This window comes from Physella acuta, unplaced genomic scaffold, assembly GCF_028476545.2.
Source record: "Physella acuta isolate Inbredline_101_S28 unplaced genomic scaffold, ASM2847654v3 ptg000368l, whole genome shotgun sequence".
Classification (NCBI taxonomy): domain Eukaryota; kingdom Metazoa; phylum Mollusca; class Gastropoda; family Physidae; genus Physella; species Physella acuta.
The window spans coordinates 53981-65000 of record NW_026731887.1 but is presented as its reverse complement, the minus strand read 5'-3'; the positions used below and the strand labels follow the sequence as shown (position 1 = coordinate 65000).

Here is an 11020-nt window from a genome sequence, read left to right as displayed (position 1 = left end):
GAGGTAGAACACACTTCGGTGACCACCCATGTGTCAGGGACGTAGAGGGGCGCTCTCAGGAGCCCCCCGCCCCCCGATTACACTACCGCATAGGCGCAGCGTACGGCTCCTGGCTCCTTAAAACTAACAGGCGCCATCGTGCTCATAGGATAACCCAGCGTGCCAATAGCATCCTGTTAATAATTATGCAGATTTCGTCATTCGCTAAAGTGACACAAATGAACAGAATTTTTTTCTTTAACACGTAAAAAAATTATTAGACGTGTTTTAAACATCAGTGTGACTGATGCAATATGCTAGCGTTACTAATGGTCTATTATTAGATGCTCGATCTCAATTTCTGACTGGATCGTCTAATAATAGATGCTTATTGCATCATTCACAAGGTGACGAAACTCTACAGTAGGCTCCTCATATTCAAAAAGTTATTTTTTCATCTTTCGCAAGGTGACGAAACTGTACAGGATTTCCTCGCGTTACAAAGTTATTTTTAGAAGCCTGTTGTTGTTTTACCGCTGAATATAGTAATACCCCTTACTCGCTAAGCAGGACGCTTGATTAACGGATGCCAAGTGCCAACATAGTCGCTCTAAAACTCTGGGCGCCAAACCGTGTATTGACGAAAATTGTACCCTACATGGCGCCGCCCATAAGAAACTTTAGTTTTCTTTTTTTGCAGAACCCTACCATTGAGTGATCTAATCTTCTCCCCAAAGTTTCATGGTACACGGATGAACGGTGTGAAACCGAAATAGACTTTTATTTTTATAAAGCGTATATAGAGAAAAAACAAATCGCGCCCTGCCGGGGCGCCACCCCTGCGAATTTGAAAATATTTTTAGCGCAGAAACCTCCCCAGGAGTATTTTCAACATCTTCCCAAAGTTTCATTGCGATCGTGTGAACGGTGTCACCGCAATTCACTTTTATTATTTTTATATACCGTATAGAGAGAAAAATCGCACCCTCCCGTGGCGCCGCCCTTGTGAAATTAAAAATGATTTTTTTTACAGAACCCTTCCTTAAAGTGTTCTAATGAACTCACCAAAGTTTGATAGCGATCAGATGAATGGTGTCAAAATAAAAAATCGACTTTTAATTTTATATACCGTATATTGAGAAAAACAAATCGCGCCCTGCGATTACGTGTTAAAAATTCGGCGCCTTTTTTGCTCTTTTCGCTCCCCCTATAACGAAAACCTGGATAAGCCTCTGGAAGACCCCCTAGTGGCTCGCCCGTTTTTACTCATACAGACAGACAGGGTAAGCAAGTTAAATAAAAGCTTGTAATAATACACAACTATTAAAACAAAAAATATTATATTTCGTACTTAGTGCTAAACTGGGAATTAAATAAAATTTAGATAATGAATTCCATCAGTTTCCCAATGTGTTTAGAATTTTAATATCAACATAAAGAAGTAAATTATATATTATTAGTATTGACTGATCTCCATTTTCCCTTCAACGAGTAATTTGAAAAAATAATTGAGTTTTTTTTGTTTTTTTTTTTTGCAATAAAACATGGAAATGCAACACATGAGGAATCAATATTTTAATTCAAAGACGGCGATCTTTATGTACTTGACTTGATTTTGACTTAGTTCTCTTTGCTCCTAGTAGAACATAGGGCCTCAACCATTTCCGGCTCCCGGTCCAAGCCCCCCCCCCCCCTGCACATAAACCTCCTGGACAAACCCCCTGCGACATGAACCCCCTGGATAATAACCCCCTTTTTTAACGACTAACGATTCTGGTGCCGAGTCAAAAGTAGGATGTTTTTGTATGGAAGTAAGGACAACCTTAGGTTATTTGAGGTTAAGACCATCAGCACAGCTTTATGGATGGTACATTCAAAACAGCTCCTGCATTGTTGTACACAGTCCATACATTGGTCAATGGACGGACTCAGAGGCGTAGCGAGGGAAGGGGGGCGGGGGGACGTATGTCCCCATTGGGGGGGGGGGCGCCAAAATGGGTTGGAAAAACAAACTGAAAGTTTGAGGGGGGGGGGGGGTACAAATCAAAAGTTCGAGGGGGGGTGCAAATCGAATGTTTGTTCCCGGGCGCCGGGAAGGGTCGCTACGCCTCTGATCTCGGGTGTGTATTTAATTCGAAATAGGAGATAATGAGTGCCAAGCGTATTACAATTTTTTTCGTCTGGCCTACGCTGTACAGAAATGTTTGTTGGTTTCTTATATTTAGACTTTCCATGTCATTTGTTCTTTCTCTTTTGAGAGAGCGCTACTGTTCGTGTCGCGTACTTTACTAACTTAATCTTGGAGTGTAGATCTACTGAATTCTTGATTATATGATTAAATGTAGATCAAGAAAATAAAAACGAATGGATTTATTTGGTGACTTGCCAGAGCCAGATCATATTAAAGGTTACACTCAGCGTCTGTTCTGATCTATCTACTGGACTCAATCTATGAATCTTATCTACTAACTAAATCTAGATCTGTAGTCTGTAGTACAAATCTAGAATCTAGTACTTCTACTTCTAGTAGTATAGATCTAGTAAAGTTACTAAAGTAGTAACTTGATCAAGTAGATCTAGAATCTAGTGATCTAGATTCTAGCTAGATTTAGTAGTATCTACTCTACTTCTAGACTCTAGTCTAGATCTAGAACGATAATCTCTAGAGTCCTAGACTCTAGATCAGGGGTCTCCAAACTTTTCCGTCCGAGGGTCGCATTAACTATCAAATTTCAGTTCGGGGGCCAGTTTCTTCCAGACATGTCTTTGACTTTTCTGGGCAAAGTTCCTCAGCCATCACCAACAAACGTATTTTTCCGTGGACAAAAAGATCTCCGCGGGCCGGATAAGAGGACCTCGCGGGCCGCATCCGGCCCGCGGGCCGTAGTTTGGAGACCCCTGCTCTAGATTAAAGATTAGTTAATAGGCCTAACACTTAGGTATTAGTTATTAGGCCTAGATCTACACATCCTACATAGAGGCCTAATTGTCTACTACTATTCACTGACTACACACCACCAGTCAGTCTAGTGGACTCTAGATCTAGAATGATAATCTCTAGATTAAAGATTAGTTAGGCCTAGATCTAGTAATTACTAATTAGATTTGTCTTGTTTTTCAACTGACTGACTTGAGTTGACAAGTGACTACAATCAGTACATTCAACACACTAGTTAGATCTAGATCTAGTAGTTACACACACTACACAGCTACTATCTTATTAGGCCTAGATCTACACATACTACATAGAGGCCTAATTGTCTACTACTATTCACTGACTACACACCACTAATCAGTCAGTCTAGTGACTAGACTTCCTCTGTTTCTAGATCTAGTACTTAAACAGGACTAGATCTAGTAAGTAGAGTAGAATTAGAATAGGACTGAATAGTAGTAATTTACTGAATAGGTTTAGTTTAGTTAAGTTTAATACTACAATATCTACATCTAGTAGTTAGTAATAATAGTAGATCTAGATCTTTAGTGGGTAGTGCATTCTCTATTATTGTAATTAATTGTAATAGGCTTATCATCAATGGTTTTATATTATAAACATGTCATGTGGATTCACACCTACAATTTCAATGATTTTTCTCTTTTATGCCAGATTCTGTTATTTGCCATGATCATACTGCCTCAGGGGTATCTTCCGATATTGACAAGCAAGGAAATAAGCGGAGACTACTAGAAGAATGTGAGGAGAGAGATCTTGAAGAAAAACGAAAGAAGAATGAAGAGAGTGAGAAGGCATCACAAAATTATGGTTGGCATTTCATACTTCTCCCCTTACGAGTGTTTTAACTGCTATTGTTTTCAGAAACAAATTAGACAAAGTAGGCCTAGTTTAGGGCAGAGGCATAGCAAGGGGGGGGGGGGGGGGGGGGGTAACGGGACATATGTCCCCTGGTGCCGACCTTAAGGGGCGCCAAAATTGGTTGGAAAAACAAATTGAAAGTTTGAGGGGGGGGGGGGGGGGGTGGGGGTGGGGGGTGTGCAAATCAAAAGTTAAGCCCCACCACTTTTTGCCAGTTCCAAGATAAATATAATGCATGCACACAGGGCTTATCTGGAAAAGATATGTTCTTTGTTGGATTGGTGTTCAGATTATAAAAAGATCATTACCAGATTATAATGTAAACTTAACTTTGTGTAGTTCTGTATTAGTAAAGAAAATGTTTGTTTTTTTATTTTGTTTAAAACAAATTAAGGACAAGCATATAATGTGGCCACCTTAATTTAGGACAAGTTACAAATGTCCAGAAAAAATTCATGCTTTTATTGTTGATTTTTACTCCCCAACTCCAATGTATCATTGCAAAGTGAGAGGACCCATATGCACACAAATTGTATACCTCTTTGGGTATATTCTTAGTCATTATTATATTTATTTTTATCTACATATTAGAATTTTAGTTGAATGTTATTATTATATTTGTTATTGTTTTATTAAATGTATGTATTATATTTTTAGTTTAATATATAAACCCCTTGCTCCTGACAAAGTGACATATTCACAAAAAAATCTATTTATCAGCTTACATACTTAAAGGATATGTAGCAGACCGTCAAGGTGAAAGAGAAGATATGCAAGATGCCCATGTTCTTATAGATGACTTCCTTCAACACATACCAGGCTTACATAATTCAATGTAAGTAACAAAAACTCAAAAATGTAATCTGTTATTATTTTTTTTACCATTTACACATAGTCATATTATAATTATCGGTTTTGGTTTGGTTTATTCAATTGCTCCAAATTTATCCTTATGAGTTTCTTTTACTGTATCCACACAGTAAGAGAATTATTTCTGTATTCTTCTATTTTAGCACTGTTTTTCTTGATTCTTCCACAGCCATCGTCTAGCGCTGTATGCAGTATTTGATGGACATGGTGGAGTACGTGCTTCAAGGTTTGCATCCCAGCATTTGCACAATAATCTACGTGATAAATTTCCTAAGGGTAATTCTTAGAGACCCTTTAAGCAACCAGAAAATTTATTCACTGGTATTAAACCTGCAAAAGACTAAATTATTCATTGCAAATATTAATACCAGTACCCAATTTAGCATGATTAGAAATTATGAAATTATACTGTAAATAATTTCTTTACCTCTTCTTTAGGTGATATTACTCAGGTAGAGAAGGAAATAAAAAGAATTTTCATTGATGCATTTAAAAAGACGGATGAAGATTTCTTAAAAGAAGCTACTAAAAAGTAAGTAACTGTTAAACTATTTACATTGAAGTTATTTTTGCCTATGTTATTTTGCACTATTATAAAAGCATTATGATTGAATTTGGTATATTAAAATCATTCGTAATGATTCACATCACAATCAATCAACTACTTGAGGGAGAGATCCAATATGTTTTATTTGGGTAGAAAAATAATTGATCAGTATGTTGAACTATCATATAGCTTGAACAAAGAATCATATGTTATATTTTTTTAATCTCACTGTTTTAATGTCCGCAGTAAACCATCATGGAAAGATGGGACAACAGCTGTAGTTGTGCTGGCAATTAATGATACTTTGTACATTGCAAATCTTGGAGATAGCAAAGTATGATTAACAAAATTCTATAAACATTTGCTGTTGTTTTTTCATTAATTTACCGTGATGGTATTTTTATATTTGTGATTTCCTATTGAAGAAGAAATAATTGGTTACAATTTGTTTCGCAGGCAGTTTTGTGTCGATTCAAAGATGGAGAACAGAGGTGTGTTGGTATTCCTTTAACAACTGATCACAGCCCATCTTTGTATGAAGAAAGAATGAGAATACAAAAAGCAGGAGGGAATGTTAGGTAGGCTTGGTTAATACAACTATTCTATTTCATAACCAACACTGTGTGGTTTATATTTAAGGTGGGCTCTAATTTTATTGTATTTTCAATAGGGAAGGTAGGGTGATGGGTGTGTTGGAGGTGGCTCGATCTATTGGGGATGGCCCATACAAAAATCATGGCGTTACCTGTATACCTGATATCAAGAGGTGCCAGTTGACAGATAATGACAGGTGAGTTTCTGTACATTTAAAAAAATTAATATCCTTATTTTATACACGTCGCTACTGATTAGTATACAAATGCTAGTTTGAAACTGCAGAAAAGCTGTTGTGTGGTTTTTCCCAAAGTTTGATATTTTTATTGCTGCAGGTATCTTATGATTGCCTGTGATGGGCTCTGGAAGAGTTATAGTGTGGATGAAAGTATACAGTATGTCAACAAAATATTGGAGGTAAGATATCAATTTTCTCCATCATTATGCTAGTTTAAATTGGTTCTTTACCATAGATTTCAGTTCACACTCCAAACTTTGTGCCTGTTTCAAGTCACCACTTACTTCCTGGAGGGTGTGACTAAACTATGTATTTTCACTTTTAATAATTTATCATATTTTACAAACACGTCAATCACTGGCGGTCCAATTTTTTTTTTACTGCAACTCAATCTTAGTGTCAGATTAATAATAATATGACAGTAGAATGTATTGATTTATTTATTATACTTAGGTCTCTTTATCTAAAATAAGTTGGTAATGAGACAAAATAATATGATAGTAAAAAAATTTAATTTAAATAATTACACTATATAAATAATAATTATAAACTTAACATAATTACACTATATAATAGAATTCTAAAATGTAAGCAACACGCTAATTGCCCCTTGTCATAGACCCACACCTTTAAAATGGTGAACTGGAAATGTAAGTGGCTTAAATACCATTGTAAAACAATGTAGTATCACCTTTAGATGTGTTTCTGATCTTCTAATTTCCTACAATGCTTTTCTTGTTGTTGTAGTGAAAAATGGGATTGAACAGGCTAACTGCACCACCTAATAGTGGACCATGTCTCTTTGTTTATCCTCATCTTGTGTTACATGTATTATAAATGTTTTTGTTTAGTCGCTTTACTAACTTACAATTGGATTCTCCTGAACAGGACAAGAATCTCCAATCCAGTGGTAAGAAATCAGAAAAAGACATCAAGTTTGACGCAGTGTGTAACAAACTGGCTAATGCAGCTGTGTTGCGTCTCAGTGGCGACAATGTCACCGTCATAGTGGTAGATATTCACAAACGGCAGTGAATGGTTGCCACCCGACCTGTGTCTTAAACAACTTGTTAACTGTTAATGATGTTGTTATGTAGGAATGTAATCATAAGTTATGTGGAATGGAATTTAATTAAATGTTCTATATGTTACCACTAGTACAAAGTATATTCATATTCTCTGCTAGTGAACAAATGGGAATTGAAATTGTTTTTTTTTTTTTTTTGCTATTTCCTGAACAACATTATTCCTGTTATACTAAGACTATGAGTTGTTTTACGTAGTGAGTTATGAATTATTTGCTTTAGCTTGACTAAAGCTTTATTGATAAATGATGCCTAAATGTGCAGAGCACATACTTCTTTTTGCTTGGTATATTATGTTTAAAACAAATTGCCTAAACATTGTGTCTTCTGACTAAAATAAAAAACTTAAATGATTGTTGCTATTTACAGATGTTAACTGATAAATCACAGTCACTTGATCACTTTCAACAAAATCACATGTCCTTATTTTAAATCCAACATTTAGCTGTATCATAATCTTTGTTCATTGGCATGCAGCTCATGAACTAAAAATTATCATTCATTATTTTTTAAATCATAATTGTTTATTGTCTCACTTTTTTTTTATTTTGGCACATTTTTACCTTTTTCCTTATATCATCCAATTTCTATTTCATATTGAATGGATGTCAGAAGACTTACATTTACATAATTCAATGCTTTCTTCTTGCCAATATAAGAATTGTTCTTCTATTAGTCAGACTATTGCTCAGGATGTTTTGGCAGTTCAGATAAATATACTAGACCTCAAGAGAGTATAAATCAAGGGAAGTAATTAAAGACTTGGGTTTTCATTATTATTGTTGTATTGAAAAGGGACATAACTTCCTTTGGTAACTAACCCCCTCAACTATAGTAGACCACAGGTCAGTGTTACCAACTCCTACCATCAAATTGTTACAGTCAGCTCATCTGTTTTCATTCATTCATGTTAATCAGTGCATGTCTGTTTAAAGATAAAAGCAACCACCAGTTCTATTTTAAGACCCCTCACCTTTTTCATTCATCTAATAATGTAATCATTATAATCATAAACCATGTTTGAAATTACCACTGCCTCTGTATGTTGATATGTTTATGTGACCAGCAATACCTGAACTAAGGGGAAATTCATACTTGTGGTACATGCAGTAGGGACAGTCAGCCCCTGGCATAACTTGAACTGTATCTGTAAAATAAAAGACATGTCTATTTCTAGATTGATGTCTTAAAATTATTTTTTTTTAACTTTGGTGTTTTGTTAAGTAAATCTGAAGTTCTGTTTCATTTTTGGGTGGATGAATGTGGAAGTCCTTTTGTTTACTGGGTGTGTAAATGTATATATCAAGTCCTGTTGTTTACTGGGTTGTAAATGTATGTAAGAAGTCCTGTTGTTTACTGGGTGTGTAAATGTATGTAAGAAGTCCTGTTGTTTACTGGGTGTGTAAATGTATGTAAGAAGTCCTGTTGTTTACTGGGTGTGTAAATGTATGTAAGAAGTCCTGTTGTTTACTGGGTTGTAAATGTATGTAAGAAGTCCTGTGGTTTACTGGGTGTGTAAATGTATGTAAGAAGTCCTGTTGTTTACTGGGTTGTAAATGTATGTAGGAAGTCCTGTTGTTTACTGGGTATGTAAATGTAGGAAGTCCTGTTGTTTACTGTGTTGTAAATGTAAGAAGTCCTGTTGTTTACTGGGTGTGTAAATGTAGGAAGTCCTGTTGTTTACTGGGTGTGTAAGTGTATGTCAGAAGTCCTGTTGTTTACTGTGTTGTAAATGTAAGAAGTCCTGTTGTTTACTGGGTGTGTAAATGTATGTAAGAAGTCCTGTTGTTTACTGTGTTGTAAATGTAAGAAGTCCTGTTGTTTACTGGGTGTGTAAATGTAGGAAGTCCTGTTGTTTACTGGGTGTCTAAATGTATGTCTGAAGTCCTGTTGTGTACTGAGTTGTAAATGTAAGAAGTCCTGTTGTTTACTGGGTATGTAAATGCATGTGAGAAGTCCTGTTGTTTACTGGTTGTGTAAATGTAAGAAGTCCTGTTGTTTAATGGGTGTGTAAAAGTTTGTCAGAAGTCCTGTTGTTTAATGGGTGTGTAAATGTATGTAAGAAGTCCTGTTGTTTACTGGGTGTCTAAATGTATGTAAGAAATCTTGTTGTTAACTGGGTGTGTAAATACAAGTACATAATAGGTTCTGCTTTATACCCTGCATTGTGTAGTGTACGTAAAAATACCTGAAGTTTTATGTGATTGGTGTTTTCACTACCTGTATATATTCAACTATTACTTCCAATACCTGACCCTAATAATCATATGTATCAACCCCACCTCCCTCCCCCCAACATTCTGAACAAAATGAACCAGACAATTACGCCTTAAAACCAGTGTACAGAAAGGAGTCTGAAGACCATGATAAGAAAAAAAAATGTTGATCTAAAAAAAAAAAGAATTCCATTGAATTTTTTAAAATCATTTAATGAGTTGAGTGTGTAACATTTTCCCACGTAATCCAATCAATCATGTGAGAGCTCTCGTCAACACGCCCAGTCATTGATGGATGTATGACGGTCACGTGTGTGTTCACGTTTTGGCCAGTCTAGTTTGGGGAAGGGATGGGATACTTGTAGCTTTATAAACTTTACATGAGGGTGTTGGTGTAGTGGGTTGTTTTTTTTTTTGTTTTTTTTTTTGTTTTTTTTTTGTTGTTTTTTTTTCGTTTTCTCTGTGGTCGGGCGGTCATGTCATAAAAATTTGGGAAACAAAATTGTGCGAGAAAGGTTGTTTTTTTTTTTTTGTAAATCTTGATAATTCAACACGAGTATTATAAAACGTGTTATAGTTAGCCCGTGAACATGAGTACGTGAGCATCAGGATTTCTTTCAGATATTTTGCTTTTGAATCTGGGGGAGAGGGAAGGTGGGTAGAACAAAGGTATATATTTTCTGTTTAAATATTATACTTTTTCCATTTCGTTCTGGGGGGGGGGGGGGGGTGCCGTGGAAGTGCTTTTTAAAATGTGCTTTGTCTTTTTTTATATTATAGAAAGTTTTTAAATTTTACAACATTGGCAGCCCAACGATTTCCCCATAAATGAAATTACACAATAGGATTTTAGTAGACATTCTGTCGTCACTTTATACCAGGTTCTTCATCTTAAATGACGTCACAGTGTTCCATAATTTCATCGATAAAAAAGATGTTTTCATGTAATGTTTACATTCTTTAAGAACCTTTATTATGACCCCTACACACACACACACACACACTACTACATCCTCACCCCTATACCCACACCCGTTAAACACACACTCTACAACCATCCCATCCCCCCCCCCCCACCCACGAGACGTTACGTCACAAAGTCTGAAATTCATTTTCCCATCCTAGGTGTGTGTGGTCTTTTATGGACGACCCTCACTGGTGTTTGGTATAGGCTTACCTGTGTGTGGCGTCCAATGTCAAAAGGTTAATTACCACCGCCACACCTTATTTTAACGAACCAATCATTACGTACACACCTGTTTTACTTTAGTCTGATGTATGAACACCGAGATTTTTGTTGACGATTTGGGCGTTATTTCTTTTTTTTTTCATGCTGGATTTGTATTTATTGTTTTGGCGTTAAAACCGCATTCAAATATTTAGTTGGATTTTAAAACAATAGTTATCGTGTTTGGATAAACTATACAGTCAGTGGTTTTGTTTTATTGATTTGTGAATTGATCAAAATTGTTCACAAGTTTGCTCCTTAGGTTTGACAAATCACGGACATGGTTTAATGTTACATAACATAAATAATAGTAATAATAATAATTGTACGTTATAAGTTAGCTATTGATAAGGGTACATAACATAATCATCATACATAGACATATAGCAGGTGCAAAATCGTTGCGTGTGTTTTATAATAGAAACCGGGGATGAACAGAATAGCTTAAT

The 11020-nt window shown here is 35.8% G+C and overlaps 1 protein-coding gene across 1 annotated transcript; it reads left to right on the top strand.

Annotated features, from left to right (window-relative positions):
- Nucleotides 1–2240: 2240 nt before the first annotated feature.
- Nucleotides 2241–8285, top strand: LOC131941657 (integrin-linked kinase-associated serine/threonine phosphatase 2C). Its single transcript, XM_059301039.1, has 10 exons — nucleotides 2241–2386; nucleotides 3587–3742; nucleotides 4514–4628; nucleotides 4833–4939; nucleotides 5102–5195; nucleotides 5457–5544; nucleotides 5667–5788; nucleotides 5881–6000; nucleotides 6140–6221; nucleotides 6931–8285. The coding sequence occupies exons 1-10, from the start codon at nucleotides 2344–2346 to the stop codon at nucleotides 7075–7077; spliced, it is 1074 nt and encodes a 357-aa protein (XP_059157022.1). The 5' UTR covers nucleotides 2241–2343; the 3' UTR covers nucleotides 7078–8285.
- Nucleotides 8286–11020: the final 2735 nt, after the last annotated feature.

What these genes read in the sequence shown, in the direction of transcription:
- LOC131941657 (XM_059301039.1), top strand. Translation starts at nt 2,344, where the DNA reads ATGGATTTATTTGGTGACTTGCCAGAGCCAGATCATATTAAAG. An exon ending in CCAGGCTTACATAATTCAAT is followed by an intron (nt 4,629 to 4,832) that starts GTAAGTAACAAA and finishes ATTCTTCCACAG; the next exon opens with CCATCGTCTAGCGCTGTATG. An exon ending in ACGTGATAAATTTCCTAAGG is followed by an intron (nt 4,940 to 5,101) that starts GTAATTCTTAGA and finishes CCTCTTCTTTAG; the next exon opens with GTGATATTACTCAGGTAGAG.